Here is a 17696-nt window from a genome sequence, read left to right as displayed (position 1 = left end):
AGCAGTTCTCAGCCAGCTGTGTTGGAAAGGAGGCTACTTGCACTGTTCTATTTTGCTGCTTAATGCGGAAGAGGTATGCACAAGGGTTGTGAAATTGAGGAAAAGATTGTTTTCATGTCAGTTTTGCTAAAATGTCCCTTTTTGCTTTATACTGGAAATGCCCATCAGCCCAGACCCCAGATATTGGATAAACTCACTATGGTCAACATAGACCAGACTAGTCTTCAGCTTCTTGTAAATCATCCCAGGACCCCAGGGGGCGTGGCCACAGTGTGCTGGCAGAAATGTGGGTACCAGCCGTTCAAAGCTCAGAATTGCACCTAAAGAGGGATTCCTGAGTTCTGTTCTCTAGCAACCCCTTGGGTTTCTGCCCCTTCAGCTGCATTCTTGGCCAACGGTTCCTGGTCTTTCTGGATACCACTTTTTGAGAAAAAGTTTGAAGTGACTTTGGGGGCTGACATGGAATTACCAGTATTTTCTTTATTTTCTAATATCAGCTAACATCTATCATAAAAATTATCTGAATACCAAAAATGTAGGAAAGACGTAACTTAAGAAAGGAGAGCTCCTCCCAGGAAAGGACCCTTTGGCATTGGTATGCTAATGATTCTGTCCCCTGGTGGGGGATCAGTACTGACCTCACCCCAGCCCTGCCCTGATTGGGTTCTAGGCCACTGGCTTCTTGGTTTCTACAGCTGCTGCAGCGAGACAGAGAGCAGCGTGGTACCATCAGACATACTGACTGAGTAGCCAACCACCAAGAGAGAAGTTCAGTCTCACTCCGAGGGAAGTAAACTAAGATGGGGGACGTCCTCATCCAGCCTTGCTTCCTACTGGCCTTTACAGTGTCCCAGTGAGGCAGGGGCAGGCCACAGCAGTTATATCCACTTACCACATTAAAAAGGAAGTGTACTTTTCCATTTAAGACAGCTTAACTCTGGACATTTCCCAAGCAGATAGCACCAGAGCAAGGACAGCAATGACACCAGGAGCTGGACGGGAGCCAGGCCCCTGGTGGTGACAGCCAGCTAGTGAATGGATGTACTACAGACCGTATCTGGCCTGGGTGAAAAATGGGATATATTTTCTAATCCAATATTTTCATGTTAAATGTTTAGATAATACATTTATAGAAATTAGAATACAACTTTGAGGATGATGCTCTCTTTGGCAAAGTATAAATAAGTCATTTTATTAGTAAAGCTAAAAAATGCCCATCAGTGGAACTTAGAGAAACTATGTGGGGGCATCAGAAAAGGAATCGCTTTGGAATTGGAAGACTGGGACTCGACAGGCCTGCAACTTCTGGACTGTGGACAGTCACTTAGACACATGTCGTTCATTGCCAAAAGCACGGGCTTCTGAAGGCACATCAGCCCGGGCTTGAATACTGGCTTTTGCATGCCATCTTACCTCTCAGACCCTCTGTTTCCTTATTTCTCACATGGACAGTAGGACTGCCTGACCATGGCAGGCCTTCTACACATTACTCTGCAGTGTACAGACAGAACAGGGATGAAGAAAGCTTCCATTCATCACCAAACAGGAAGAGTTCGGATCTGTGGAGGTCTTTACCGTGGCCAAGACTGACACTGGGGTCTGCACCTCTGCGTTTCCTGCTCCATCCCTTGATACACTTGAGCAGGGCCCCCCACATGTGAAGGTACACAGCCCACCCCACATCTACAGTCTTTTGTCAGTGAGCCATGAACAAATCATACACAGAGAGAAGCTCCTTTTTTTCCCTTCAATTTAATTGAAGTTACTTAGAAAAATAATCAGGCTTGAATGGCTTTTCCTGGAGGAAGGCTCATGGACATGTCTTGCTTCTGTTGACGACGTGGAATTCAGCTTTCCTGAACAGTACAGTAAGATACAGGGAGAGTTTTCTAAAACAAGCCCTCTACTGCTTACAAATATATATATAAAAAAAACAACCAAAAATCACACTCCACAAAGATGTCAAATTATATGTCCATATGCCATACACAGCATGCTCATAAGAAAATAGTACGGGCAGCCCCTTTTGTATCTAGCAAAGAGTAACAGACTGAAATTCCCCTGTGAATGGCCAACGGTCAAGCTGGATATAGAAGGTCCTATTGCCTGTTCATAGGGTCCAGTTGGCCATGATGGGAAAGGGGTGGAGGAAATGCTGGTTGCGGGAACTTGGGGAAGCAATGGGTCAGTCCTGCTGACATAGGAGCTGGCGAGGAAGGATTCTGGTCACCACGATCGCACAGAATGGGCCATCTTAGATTGTGTGTGTGTGTGTGTGTGTGTAGAGGAGGACCAGGCTGAAAGAGATGCTCTGAGCACCACCCACCAGGACAGAGTCCCTAAGCTTCTTGCCACGTTAGAGCAGGGACCTCCCTAATTGCTACCTCAACACTGGTCCAGACCCTACAAGCTACAGGGGCCAGGGACTTGCTTTTGTTCTGGGATCTTTCTACCAGTAGGGGTAAGACCCCTGTGCTTCCATGCCTTTGCCACCAGGGGGACTGGTCCGACTGAAGTGTCCACTGCCCACCGCTCTCTTGTGGCATCCAGATCCTGAACAAGCAGGACGGAGAAGCCCACCTACTAGACAGGTGAAAAGGAAAGTCCCCTCTGAGACACACAGGTCAGCAGACTCCCTTCTTCCCAGACCAGCTGGGGAGTCAAAGTGGGGGAGAGAGTCTGGAGAAGCTGCAGGAATTCAAATCCTGTGGCTAATATTCTAGCGTTTTACCAACCAAAGGGGAAGGGTCAAGCAGGAATGTCCTTGTCAATACTCCCCTAACTGTACCTGGTTTTGAAAACACAGCAGCACCTCTGAAAAGCGGCTTAGAGATGGGGCATCTGCCTGTACTTTTCTCCAGCTAAGCATGCAATAGAAAGCATTTGCAAACAGTTCTCTTAAAACAAAATGAAACATGAACTTTTGTTTCCCAGGCACATTTTTACCCATGGATTCTTTTAAACCAAGGACACAGAATAGTTTCTACATTCTGCATAAGCACTTGAATCAAATAATTTTTTTTAAAGTTTTTATGCCCTTAGAAAGTAAAATGGGAATGCAAACCATGAGAAAGGGTCCCTCACTGAAGAACCGGACTATGGGTCATGCCCTGAAGGACAGTTCTTCTCACTTGAGAGAGAGAAGACAGATGAAAGGCGGAGATCTGCACCCAGCCCTGAGCAAGCTTGAACAACTGATTAAACATGGAAGTGGAAACCCAAAACTCCAGAAACCTATGTGAATTTCCATTTAAAACCAAAAAGCGCATAGTGAACTATTCCAAACCATGGAGCAGAAGCAGCAGCCATGAGGGGTTGGGCTCCCTCTGCTTGTATTGAGCCACCTGAAACCCGAGGAGTACAGGGACCGCTAGGTGGCCTTACGCCCCACTGTCTCCCCTCTCCCTCTGTCGACACCACCTCCTTGGGGAGGGATGGAGTCATTGCACGTGACAGTATCCAGGATTAGAACCATTGCACTTAGGTGAAAAGTGAAGTAATTTGATAAAGTAGCTCTGTTGCTATAAACCAGATGGAGATGGTGGTGCTGGTTTTTTTGTTTTGTTTTTTTTTGGAGAGGGGTTGGGGAGCAATTTTTATCCTTAAAGACCTCGGATGTGCTAAATCAACCCAGCGAAAGTTATACTCCACAAAATACTACCTCTGTGAGATGACCTGCAAAATAGAATATCCTGGTCATGTAAGTTCAGGAAATACTAGCAACTCAGTGTTCTTGGGGATTCACAATATACAGCATGTGTTCAAGGCTCTGAAAAGTCCTGCAGAAAGGAAACTGATTTAACCTTGTTCCCAAGGATATCTGACCATAACACCCTTTTCTTGCATCACGCCAACCTGATGTCACCTAGAACCTTTGTTCTGTGGCGCACCTATCAGGAAATTATGGACAGCCTGTCTCACTAGCAGAAGCCCTATTTCTGAGGACAGTGTCCCCTGCCAGGTAATAGAGTCCAGACTCCCAATTCCAGGGACAGCTGAGGTCTGTCACTCGGTGAAATACATGGCATAAATCTCCACCATCAAGGGTATAATTGCCATGCCCCTCACGAAGGGGAAGGAGCTTGGAAGAAAGTACACAACATTTTATAAATAGCTTTGGCCACCCTCTCCAGTACACACCTCCCTCACATTCAGTAACGTAATTTCCTCAGTGAAATGCGGCAGCTACTATTCACTCAGCTGGCTGTGAGCTTTACAAAACAATTCTAATAGTTACTGTGAATAAATTATTCATTTTTTTGTTTGTTTAGAATAGTCTTCTCACCCCTTTGCTATATATTGCATCAGAAACAAAAAACAAAACTTACCCACACCCCACCCACCCCATTATTGGAACTATTATTATATACAGTATCTGCTACCAACTCATTCACTAGCTGTAAGAGGGATGTGGCTCACACTTTAACCAAGGTATCAGAAATGGCTGGAAATGAGAAGCATGTGCAGGTGTTAATTAGCAAGGAACAGGAAATGGGAGATTTCCAGCCTTCCAGAGGAAAGGGGGCACGGATTACCATCATGGAAGGCTGCCCTTGCTGCTCATGCATGGTGGTTGCAAAGGTACTGATGGTTGCACAGGTGCCTCAGGAGGACTTAGGAAGGATATGCATGTGCATCTGTGTACAAACAGTCCACCTCTGACTTTCATGAGGGGTAGAAATGCCAGATCACTGCACATCCCCGAATGGATGAGGGAGTCCTGCCCATAGCATTTCACTGGCTTACACGGCAGAGTGTCTACACATGGCAGAAATCAACACTTCTACAAGCAGACACGGATGCTGGGCTGGAGCTGGAGATGATAGGAGGAGGTACTTGGTGAATACGCCCCCCCTGCCTCACCCAAGGCTGACATCACTAATCAGTCACAGCGCTGTTCCACGCTGGGCCTGGCAAATCTGTTCTGACACTTAAAGCAGACACTACCAGGACTTTGGGGTGGGCACACGGTAGGAAATGTTTTTGTCATCTCTTGTGCTGGGCAGTGAGCCTGGATTCCTCACCAAGTGAAGTGGTCTGCTCCAAGCATGTGGTTTTCAAATTTGGGCCATCAGAAAATGCCAATCTGTAGGGGTCATGGACCTGGGGCTGTTCAGGAATAGTCCAAACCTCATGTTCAGCTCAGGAATATCAGGGGTTTGCTAACTGTCGAGCTGGATACTTTGTGACCATGTAAAACTTCTTGAGGGCTGAGACTATTGGTTTTGCTCAATGCTTTATCTGTATGGCCTAAATTGAGGCTTAGCATAAGAGTTGATCAATAAATACTTGTTGAACAGATCAACAGCCACTTTACCTTCATCACAACTGGCACTGCCAGTTAAAACTTTCTGTAGGAAAGCCTATTCTATCAGACTGCTGATTCTGGTGGAATCCCCCACAACCCCCACCCCCACCCCCAAAAAATTACCATCAGCTCTCTCCTTGGGATAAAAATCACATTTCTTCAGTGCAAGGGACTTTGGGTTGATCGACATTGGTTTGGAATCAGTCCCTTGGAAAGGTGCCTCCTTCTGTTTCTAGCAGAATTTCAAGAATGGTGACATCACTAGACTTCGCAGTGGTTACCAGCACGCAGCGACTCCGTGAGATGTTAGGAAGGAGAACACTTGGGCCCCCAGGTGAGCTGTAGCAAGCACAGAATGAAACGTCAGTTTCTTCTGCAAAGCCATGAGAATATTGCTGCCACAGAAAGAGATCTATACAGAGACCATGTTTAAATAACTATAAATAATATTAATTAAAATTTTTGGGATGCACAATTCATGGAATTCACCAGAACACAAGGAAACCTTTGAGACAGTGTTGCAGTGTTTATGTCTAAAAACAAGGACACCCATCCTATTCCCCTGCAAAGACAACCGTCCTTCCCTATTAAGGAGTTTAAATAATTCTCACTATGCTGCTCGCAGCATCATCCCCAAAGAAATATTAATTTACAAAATAACCCAGTATCCATATAATTCTTTTGACAAATAAAAATCTTAAATTAAAAAGCATGATTCTCTCCCTCTCCCCACCCCTTTATTCCAATTTCAGGTAGCTTGGCACTGAATAATTGAACATTAAAAAATCAAGTTTGTAGACTTCGTACAGCTGCGTTTGGTGCTCTGAGCTGATGTTCTGGAAGAACTCTGTGGTCATTTCATCAGTAGTTCTCGTAGACTTGGCATAGGTGGGGAACTTCAGGTAGCTGCCCACTCCTGCCAGCTGCAGGACGTAATTAGAATCCTCTTCCAGCGTCTCGTACTTGCCCACGAGGTCATAATGGATGTGGCACGGGTGGCAGAGGGAGTAGACGGTTTGCCAGTGTTCGTTGAAGGGCTCCTCACGCTGGGTGTGTGGATCGATGAGATAAGCCACAAACTCCTCGAACTTGACGTCGTCCCCTTTGCGCAGGGCCTCCTGGGTGGCGTTCTTTCGCTGCCGCTTGACGATCTTGGTGCCGTATCGCTTATGGAAGGAGGTGTTGTACTTCTGGGTGAACTTGTTGCGGTAGGCTGACACCAGCCTCTCGAAGGGCTCCCGGACGAACAGGAACTTCATGTAGCTTTTCAAGCGGTGGTTGATTTCTGGGATGCTGTACTGGTTCAGGGTCTTCAGGTTGGCCGAGACGTGCGCCTCGTTGGCCGGGATCTCCATGGGGTCGCTGTACTTCCCCCGGCCAGTCAGGACCATCATGAGCCGCTTCCAGTTGGTGCACGCCACCTTGGGCACGTAACAGTAGATGAGCTCGTGGTCCTCATCCACCACCAGGTGCTTCAGGTCGTTGGGGGTCAGCACCCTCCGCTTGCGGCTCATGGCGCTGTTGGCCCGGCACGTGTCTGTGACCTGGTCCCGCCTCATCTGGTGCAGGACGGCCGTGCTCGAGAGCTCCAGCTGCAGAGGGGATACAAGAGCAATCAGAATCAGTATTTACATTGGGTGTTTCCACCTGGCCATATCCACAACCATGACGGCCACTGCAGGCCACCATGGCAGCCGGCTGCAGCCTAAATGGTCTGTCTCCATTTCTAATTCTCTATCGGCTGTCTTGAGCGCTTCTGTTCTTTGTTCCACCATACTTCCTTTGTAGAGTAGTAGTAATGATTAACTCTGTAAGGCAGCCATCACCCTGTCCATGCACCCTCTAAATGCATCTACATCCCCCTCTCCATGCACCCTTTGCATTTTACTAGAGCTTCATATATGCTGTTTTTCTTCTCTTTGTTCAACAACCTTGAAATGCCATTGATTCATTTAACAACACCAAGAACCTGCCAGTGTGCCAGGTAACATGCTCCCAGGCACTGGGGATATAATTGTAAAAAAGTACAAGAGGTAATGCCCTCATGGAGATTCTAGTCTTGCTGGAAAGTGGGAACTGAGGCTCAGAGAAGTTAAGTCACTAGCTTGAGATCCCACAGTAAGAGTCAGAGCCAGTATTCACTGAGGTATGCTTGGCAATCAAAGCTGGCCACTTTCCACTCTACCCTGATGCCCAGTGCTCCCAGCAGGAAGAATGCACGGGGAGCTGCACCTGATTCATCTATTTTAAAGCAAGGGGACCCAATTTTCTTTCAAGTCCATCATTGTGGATGTCTGTTGCTTTTTTGCTTCCTCTGGTACCAATGCCTCAGTTTCCCTCTGTTCCCAATCCCCTTTCCTCCCGAGCTGCTGAGCTGTGAGAATGGCAGCCTGGAGTTTGGGGATGGGGAGGAGAGCTACCATGCAGGGAGAGCTGCCCCGAGAGACTGAAGGGTAGAGAGGAAGAATGAGCACAAAGGGAGGAATTCCCAGTGACATCACCTGAATGCCTACATCAGCACGTTGCTGAAACCAGATACCCAAGTCCTGGGGTTCTGTTACATTAATTAAAATATTTCTTTTGGGCATCAGGCATTTTGAGTCTGGATTCTATCACTTGGAACCAAAATATGGGGGTATTTGTATCTATTATGTTTGAGCTTTTCCTTTCTGCTGTGTTCACCCACTGAACCACCTGCTGACACATTCATACATGTATACAGATGTCACAGTGCACAAGGCACTCTGCTCAGGACCCTCGGGAAATACATCCTTTCCAAAAGGGCTCACGGTCTAGGAGGTACCAGGCCAGAGAGCTGGTGGCCTCAACAGGGGCCACAGAGAAGATGTGCATGCTCCTTTAGTTCTAGGAACAAAAATTTCCCCCCAGAGACCATTCACACTCAGTTGAACCAGTCCCCACACCCATTCTGAATAGGAAACTGGGGCCACACTGCTGTGGTGTGCCACCATCTCGGTCACCAGCCCCCAGAGACTCTCAGACCCTTATGGGGTAGTGGCCAACCTTTTGTTGGCTTAATGCCATGCCTCCCTCTAGCCTCCTGAGTCTGCAGTGTGGCTCTTCTTTTAAATATACAAGAAATTAATATTCATTATAGTTACATTATGAGCTTATCAAGCTTCTCTCTCCAGGCCAGCCTGTGGGTGGCCTTGACTACTGAGATTGCAGAGGGATCAGTGAAATCCTCCCGGCCACCTGGACAGCCAAGTCAGCAGAGCTGAGGGCCTGTGTGTGAGCCAAGAAGCTGGCCCTACATTTCCAACACAAATCACAGTCCGAATAATCCTAAAATGTACAAAGGCAACTGGATAAGCCTAGAGTAGGAAGCTGATGAGTTTACCAGGGACCTGCGGGGTACCCTTGTGGCCACTGCCCTTTGTTCTTTCTCAGATTGCTGCCATACTTGCACCCCACACTGACCTAAGTGTTCTTTCTCCCTATTGAACGTAAATACCACCAAGTGTGGACTTTTTCTTTCTATAGCTGTATCTTCAGTGGTTACAAAAGTGCCAACCACATAGCAGATGCTCAATAAATACATAGATGCCAGCATGAAGGAGTAAGGTAATAATCACTTTAGGGGAACTTGACATGAAAGTAGGAAGGCTCTTCTGTCATTAAAGAAATGTCCTAATTGTTCATAGATGCCAGAATATTTTTATTTTTTTTAATTTCAGTATCATTAATAGATAATCTTATATTGGTTTCAACTATACAAGACAGTGGTCCAACAGTTGCCCATATTAAGTCCTCACCCCCACTGGTACAGTTACTATCTGTCAACATAGGAAGATGTTACAGAATCACTGGCTATATTCTCCATGCTGTACTACCATCCCCATGACCAACTTATGTTATGATTGAGAATTTTTGTGCCTTTTTATCTCCCTCACTCACCCAACCCCTCCCCCATGATAACCACCAGTCTCTTCTCAGTGTGTATGAGTCTACTGCTATTTTGTTCATTTTGTTTTGTTGTATATTTAGATGCCACAAAAAAGTGAAATCATATGATATTTGTCTTTCTCCACCAGTTTGATTCACTTAGCGTAATACCCTCTAGGTCCAACCATGTTGTCATAAATGGTAGAATTTCTTTCTTTCTTATGGCTGAATAATATTTCACTGCATATATGTATCACCTCTTCTTTATTCATTCACCTATTGATGGACCCTTTGTTTGCTTCCAGATCTTTGTTATTGTAAATAATGCAGCAAAATACGTGAATAAAAGTGAATATATCTTTTTGAATCAGGGATTTTATTTCCTTTGGGTAAATTCCTAGAAGTGGAATTACTGGGCTGTATGGTATTTCTACTTTTAGCTTTTTGAGGAACCTCCATACTACTTTTCACAGTGGATGCACCAATTTATATTCCCACCAACACTGTCAGAGAATTCCCTTTCTCCACATCCACACCAACACTTATTTCCTGTCTTTTGGATAGTGGCCATTCTAACTGGTGTGAGATGGTATCTCACTGTGGTTTTGATTTGCATTTCCCTGATGATTAGTGATGTGGAGCATCTTTTCATGTGCCTGTTGGCCATCTGTATTTCTTCTTTGGAAAAATGTCTGCTTAGGTCTTCTGCCCACTTTTTAATAAATTCATTTGTTTTTTTGGTGTTGAGGTGTTTGAGTTCTTCATATATTTTGGATGTTAACCCCTTATCAGATAAGTCATTTATGAATAAATCCTCCCATACTGTAGGATGTCTTTTTGTTCTGCTGATGGTGTCCTTGGCTGTACAGAAGCTCCTCAGTTTGATATAGTCCCACTTGTTCAATTTGGATTTGGTTTCCCTTGCCCAAGGAGATATGTCCAGGAAAAAAATTGCTCATGCTTATGTTCCAGAGATTTTTGCCTATGTTTCCTTCCAAGAGTTTTATGGTTTCATGTCTTACATTTAGGTCTTTAATCTATTTCAAGTTTATTTCTTTATTTTGATATTGTTAATGTACAATTACTTGAACAACACTATGGTTACTAGACTCCCCCTATTATCATGTCCCTCCCATATACCCTATTACAGTCACTGTCCATGAGCACAGTAAGATGCTATAGAATCATTATTTGTCTTCTCTGTATATACTGACTTTCTCATGTCCCCCCACCCCCACTAATTATAATGCCCCTTTTTCTCCCTTATCCCCGCCTTTCCATCCATCCTCCCCAGTCCCTTTCCCTTTGGTAACTGTTAGTCCATTCTTGGGTTCTGTGAGTCTGCTGCTGTTTTGTTCCTTCAGTTTTTATTTCAAATTTATTTTTGTGTAGGAGTTAGACAGTAATCCATTTTCATTCTATTGCATGTAGCTGTCCAGTTTTGCCAACACCAGTTGTTGAAGAGACTGTTGTCTTTTCCCCACTGTATATCCCAGGCTCCTTTATCACATATTAATTGATCATATATGTGTGGGTTTATATCTGGGCTGTCTTCTGTTCCATTGACCTATGGGTCTATTCTTGTGCCCGTACCATGCTGTTTTGACTACTATGGCTTTGTAGAATAGCTTGAAGTCAGGTAGCCTAATCCCCCCAGCTTTGTTCTTTCTCAGGATTGCTTTGGCTCTTTGGAGTCTTTTGTGGTTCCATATGAATTTTAGAAGTATTTCCTCTAGTTCATTGAAGAATGCTGTTGGTATTTTGATAGGGATTTCATTGAATCTGTAAATTTCTTTGGGCAGGATGGCCATTTTGACAATATTAATTCTTCCTATCCATGAGCTTAGGATAGATTTCTACTTATTAATATTTTTGTTTTCATTTGTCTCCATGTATTGCTTGACTTCATTTTAATTTGTTCATTGATCCACTGATTATTCAGAAACATTTTGTTTAGCCTCCATCTGTTTGTAGGCTTTTTGTTTTCTTTGTGTAATTTATTTCTAGTTTCATACCATTGTGGTCTGAGAAGTTGCTCAACCTTTTTTAAATTTATTGAGGCTCCTTTTGTAGCCTAGTATGTGATATATTTTGGAGAATGTTCCATGTACACTTGAGAAATATGTGTATCCTGCTGCTTTTGGGTCGAATGCTGTAGATATCCACTAAGTCATTCTGATTTACTGTGCTGTTCAATGCCTCTGTTTCCTTACTTATTTTCTGTCTGGTTGATCTACTGATGTACGTGTTGTGTTAAAGTTTCCTAACATGAATGAGTTGCAATCCATTTCCCCCCTTAATTCTGTATTTGTTTTACATATTTAGGAGCTCCTACATTGGGTGCATTTTTATAATGGTTATATCCTCTTGTAGGACTGAACCCTTCATCATTGTGTAATATTTTCTTTGTCTCGTTTTACTTCCTTTGATTTGGAGTCTATTTTGCCTGATACAAATACTGCTACTCCTGCTTTTTTCTTGCTATTATATGCATGCAATATCTTTTTCCATCCTTTCACTTTTAGTCTATGTATGTCTTTGGGTCTGAAATGAATCTCTTGTACACAGCATATAGATGGGTCTTGTTTCTTTATCCGTTCTGCCACCCTATGTCTTTGATTGGTGTATTCAGTACATTTACATTTAATGTAGTTATTGGTAGGTATGTACTTATTGCCATTTTATTAATTGCTTTCTCATTGTTTTTGTAGTTCCTCTCTGTTCCTTTCTTCCTCTCCTATTGTTATTTGATGGTTTTCTTTAGTGTTGTGGTTGGATTTCTCTTTTTTAATATTTTTGTGTATATTTTAATAGCATTAGGTTTATGGTTGCCTTAGAGTTCATCGATAGTTTCCTAACTATATAATAGTCTAAATTAAGTGCATGATTGCTCTATTTCAAACACAATATAAAAGTACTTTTTATTATTCTTCCTCCTCCACACTTTATGCATTAGATGATACACTCTGCATTTTGTGTGTATCCCTTGACTGATTTTTGTGTATAGTTGGCTTTAGTACTTTTGTTTTTAATTTCATACTTTCTTGGTAATTAATTAGTCTACTACCTTTATTGTGGGTTTATTTTTACTGGTGAAAACTATTTAGACTTAGGAACATTTCCATTTACAGAAGTCCCTTTTTACATATCCTGTAATGCTGGTTTAGCAATTCTAAATTGTTTTAGCCTTTGTTGATCTGGGAAATGTTTAATCTTTCAAATTTGAATGACAGTCTTGCTGGGTAGAGGATTCTTAGTTGAAGGTCCTTCTGTTTCAGTACATTACATATTTCATGCCACTCCCTTCTGACCTGTAAAGTTTCTGCTGAAATGTGTGCTGATAGCCTGATGGGGTTTCCCTTATAAGTAACCATTTTTCTCTCTCTGGCTGCTTTCAATACTCTTTCCTTATCCTTAATCTTTGTGATTTTAATTATTATGTCCTGGTGTTGTCTTCTGGGGTTCCTCTTATTATGGGCCCTCTGCACTTCCAGGTGTCTATTCTGTTCCCCAGATTGTAGGATTTTTTTTTAAGCAATTATTTCTTCAAAGAGACTTTTTATCCCTTTGTCTTTCTCTTCTCTCTCTGGTACCCCTATTATGTGAATATTCTTTCATTTGGAGTGGTCACACAGCTCTCTTATCATTCTTTCATTCCTAGAAATTCTTTTTTCTATCTGTTCCTCAGCTTTATTGTGTTCCTGGTCTCTAATTTCCACTTCATTGTCTCTTCTACTTGAAGCAATCTATTATTCATTCCCTCCACTGTATATGTCATTTCAGTTACAGTATCCTTCCACTCTGAGTGGCTTTTTTTCAACTCCTCTATCTCTTTGTAGAAGTCCTCCCTGAGACTGTCAATACTTTTCTGCACATCAGTGAGCTATATTTATGAATGTTACTTGGAAATCTTTATCAAGAGAAGATTGGTGATCTGTGTTCATTTAGCCCTCTTTCTGATGTCTTGTCCTATACTTTTATTTGGAACATATGCCTCTGCTTCCTCATTTTGTTAGGGTTTCTATGTATGAGACAGATCTGCTAGGCTTCCTGGTCTAGATTGTAATGGCTTTATGAAGAAGGTGTCCTGTTGTGCCCAGAAGGTCAAGACCTTTCGCTCACCTGTGCCTGGTTGTCCTATGTGGTGGGGCTTCCTTTCTGTCTGTCTGCTGGCAGTGGTCTATGTCAGTCCACCATGGACATCAGTTTGCCTCAAGCTGGCCCTTTGTGAGCCGAGCAGTGGTGCTTCTACTGGAATTGTTGTGGGTGGGGCTGTCCTCTGTCTGCCCTGCAGCAATGGTGATGCTGCTGGGCTGAGGGGGTGGGTGGGGTGGTCATGTGGCTCTGCGGTGGGCACATGGCACTGGGCTGGGCCACCTGTGAGAAGGAAGGGGCATTCAGAGCTGGCTCCTGCAGGTTCCTCTCCAGTTGAGCTGAGATAGGGCCGAGAAAGCTGTGAAGGCCTCCCTCTGCCTGCCAGGCAGCGAAGTCTGATGCTGCTTGGCTGAGCTGCCAGCAAGGGGGATGGAGCATTTGGCCTCTCAGGAGTGCCCAAATTTCTGGGCTGGGGAGAGCTCCATTCAACCCTCAGCCCTCTGGCACCCTTCCTATTCCTGGTAAATCTTCAGACTGCCACCTCTTCTTTGGGTCTCAGTGGGACTGTCAGAGCATGCTTGTCCTCCATAACTGGCAGAGCGCTCCAACTCTCCCTAGTGTCCAGACCCGCGAATCGCCAAAGGCTAATGCAATGTGGACTTGGATTTCCAGAGAAGATCTCCAGGGCCAGGTGTGCGGAGTTCCCAAGCACTTATTACCTCCCCACTCTGTTCTTCTTCCTCCTGCATGTGGGCTGGTGTGGGGGAAGGGCTGGATTCCTGACTGAATGTGGCTCTGCCACTTTACTGTTCTCTGTGTGGTGGTCTGTCCTGCAGTATTCAGGTTGTTTTCAGGGTTAGTTGTCTTTGCTGTAGTTGCTTCTTTGGTGTATGTGTGGGAGGTTTCTACCTTGCATTCCACCATTTTCCCTCACTCTGTGTCAGAATATTTTTAATAGAGGCTGTCCTAGGATGAATATCATCCCCCAAAAATTCAGGTCTACTTGGAACCTCAGATATGACCTTATTTGGAAATAGGTTTATGCAGATGCCATTAGTTAAGATGAGGTCTTACTGGGTTAGGGTAGGCCCTAATCCTCTGAGTGGTATCCTTATAAGGAGAGAACAGATTCAGAGACACACGGAGAGAACAGGCCAGTGACCACAGAGGCAGAGGCTGGAGTGATGCATCTGTGAGCTAAAAGAGCCAAGGATAGCCAGCAACCAGAAGCGGAGAAAAAGCAAGGAAGGTCTACCTCTAGAGCATCAGAGAGAGCATGGCCCTGCGGACACCTTGATTTTGGACTTCTAGCCTCTAGAACTACAAGATAATAAATTTCTGTTGTTTTGAGCCACCAAGTTTGTGGTAATTTGTTACGTAGCCCTGGGAAATTAATACAGGAGCCAACTTCTGTCAATAATTTTGAGCAAGTTGGTATAAAGCATAAATGTATGACAGAAAAATAACATTACATAAGAGAATATTTTTACAAAGAAGGATAAGGAAAGGGTATTAAAGTACTATAGTTAGTAGAATGTGGATGAGACTTGAGGTCAGAAGACCTAGGCTTAATCTTGGGCAGGATTCTTAACTTCCTGAACCTCGGTTCTCTTATTTGCAAATGGAGATAGTACCACCTACCTGCAGGGGTGTTGATTAAATCAAATAAGGTATGGTTCAGCATTTAGAAAATAAAATCAAGGCTAGTGCAGAATTTGGACAAGGTATGGTACAAGGTAGATGTTAATATTATGTATTCTTTTATGTAAAAAGAAAAGTGCAGAAAGGAAGGCCAGGGATATCAGACAGATTTCACCAGGCAGGGTCTATAATTTTGTTGCAGGGCAGGTGAGTCATGGAATTCAGTTGGTATTTATTTTGAATAGGAAAACTCTGACTTTTGCCATTTCCTGACTTCTTAGCAGACACGCTTACCACCTTATGAACAGCATTCATGCCATTTAAAAAGAAAAACAAAAACAAAACTGTCCTAAAGGAAATAGAAAAACTAGGAAGAATATGGCCCATCAATTTTGCTTATTTGTATTGCTACAGACAGTTCTGAAGGCAATACAGAACTCCATCAACAGAGAACCAATGGGAACACCCCTCCCTTTTTACGTCAGCTCTTTTCAGTTGGAGACAATTTTCTGGCCATCTGAATCCCTAAGGAGGTAGCATGTCAGTTAATATTACATTTACAACCACAAAGCCATGAAAAATGGAAATGATACAATTGTGTCATTTTATGTCTATTGCAGAAATAGAAAATAACTCAGTGGGGCTTTGAAATGTAGTATTTGAGGTTTGTTTCTTTCCCTTTTCCTTCTCCATGGCAGTTTGGGTGGCACTAGTGTATCTGCTACAGGGAGGCAATCACAATTTCCCTCAGGGGGACATTGAGGCATAGGGTCAAGACAATAATACCGTATTCCTCAACTGTGAGGCATATCCAGGTCCCTTCTCAGAGGAGGGAATTCACCTGGGCTTCTAGTATTGAATTTTTTAACAAAATATTTTAACTTCTTATTTTAAAATAATTTCAGACTAGTGTTAACTTATTAAAGTACAATAGCACTATAATTTGCACAAATATGAAACTAGGTATACAACTGCCACAACAAATGTAAACATTCAGATGAACATTAACCTGACAGGTGATACCATTTTACTGGAACTGCAGCCCTGCTTGGAATGTGTAATGGTATTCGCTCTCTGCTTCAAGGCAGCCCCTTTGCAGTATGGAATTCCTCCTCTATGTGGTACATAAGGACTCAATTTTGCCACCACTTTCTTATTTCTGGTTGTCATAAAACCCAGCTCCTTGTAACACCACTTGACCTTCACTCAGTACAAACACATCATTGATATATTTTCTGATTTTGCCCATTTCTAATTAGCCCAAGACAATAAAAAGGGAGCTACATGGTGCCACCAAGACCATCAATGAACACATGTGCCATGATTTCATAAGGCAGGAGAATTTTTATAGTGTCCTTTGTCTGGTTTTGTTATTAACGTGATGCTGGCCTTGTAGAATGAATTTGGAAATTTTCCTTCCTCTTCATTTTTTTGGAATAGTTTGTAGATAGGTATTAAATATTTGGTAGAATTCTCTTTAAATGTTTGGTCCTTTCAATGACCTTCCTCTTCTTTAAGTTTGGTAGAATTCTCCTGTGAAGTCATCTGGTCCTGGACTTTTGTTTACTGGGAATTTTTTTTTATTTACTGCTTCAAATTTCTTATTTCTTCCTGGTTCAGTTTTGGGATATTGCATGCTTCTAGCAATTTACCAATTCTTCTAGGTTGTCCAATGTGCTGGCATATAGGTTTTCATAATAATATCTTATAATTGTACCTCTGTGGTATAAGGTGCAATTTCTCTTTCATTTCTGATTTAAGTCCTCTCTCTTTTTTCCTGGATGAGTCTAGCTAAAGGTTTTTCAATTGTGTTTATCTTCAAAGAACTAGCTCTTAATTTCATCAATCTTTTATATTGTTTAAATATATTTCACTTATGTCTATTCAGATCTTCATTATTTTCTTCTGTTAACTCTGGGCTCTGTTCTTTTTCTCATTCCTCTATGTGTAGGGTTAGGTTGTTTATTTGAGATGTTTCTTGTTTCTTGAGGTAGGCATGTAATGCTATAAGCATCCCTCTTAGAACAGCCTTTGCTATGATCCAAAGATTTTTGAATTCTTGTATTTCTATTTTCATTATTCTACAAGTATTTTTCAATTTCCTCTTTGATTTCTTCATTGACCCATTGGTAGTTTAGTAACATGCTGTTTAACCTCCATATTTGTGGTCTTTTCCCATTTTTTTTTCCTGTAATTGATTTCAGGTTTCATACTGTTGTAGTCAGAAAAGATGCTTGGTATGATTTCAATCTTCATAAATTTATTAAGACTTGTTTTGTGACCTAACATATGATTTATCCTCAACAATGTTCTGTGTACATCTGGAAAGAATGAGTCTCCTTCTTTTGTTGGCTATTATGTTCTGTATGTATCTATTAGATTCATTTGGAGGAATGGAGGCACATAATGTGTCATTCAAAGCCACTGTCTCCTTATTGATTTTTCTGTCTGGATAATCTACCTATTGATGTAACTGGGTCTTTATGTCCTCCACAATTTTTGTATTATTGTCATTTTCTCCCATTATGTCTGTTAATATTTGCTCTATGTATTTAGGTGCTCCTTTGTTGGGTGCATACATATTTACAATTGTTACATCTTCTTGCTGGATTGAGCCTTTGATTATTTTGTAATGTCCGTCTTTGTCTCTTGTTACAGTCTTTAAGTCTGTTTTGTCTGATATAAGTACTGTTACTCTTTTTCATTTCTACTTGCATAGAATATCCTTTTCCATCCCTTCAGTTTC

At 42.7% G+C, this 17696-nt stretch overlaps 1 protein-coding gene across 5 annotated transcripts in view; it reads right to left on the bottom strand.

Annotated features, from left to right (window-relative positions):
* Positions 1 to 1332: 1332 nt before the first annotated feature.
* CHST11 (carbohydrate sulfotransferase 11) overlaps positions 1333 to 17696 on the bottom strand; it is a 260270-nt gene continuing 243906 nt past the window's right edge. For 2 of the 5 annotated variants that reach the window (XM_073213762.1, XM_073213763.1), the window contains exons 3-4: positions 6116 to 6900; positions 1334 to 5647 (exon numbers count right to left, since the gene is read on the bottom strand). In XM_073213762.1, coding sequence (XP_073069863.1) covers positions 5509 to 5647; positions 6116 to 6900 — 924 coding nt within the window. In that variant the 3' untranslated portion in view covers positions 1334 to 5508. Of the gene's footprint in view, positions 5648 to 5814; positions 6901 to 17696 lie in introns of those variants that run through there. The other 3 variants (XM_017657285.3, XM_017657286.3, XM_073213765.1) reach the window with 2 other exon arrangements.

The sequence above is a fragment of the Manis javanica genome, chromosome 10, assembly GCF_040802235.1.
Source record: "Manis javanica isolate MJ-LG chromosome 10, MJ_LKY, whole genome shotgun sequence".
Lineage (NCBI taxonomy): Eukaryota > Metazoa > Chordata > Mammalia > Pholidota > Manidae > Manis > Manis javanica.
Note: the sequence above shows the minus strand (reverse complement) of the source record. Positions and strands in the feature narration are given on the sequence as shown.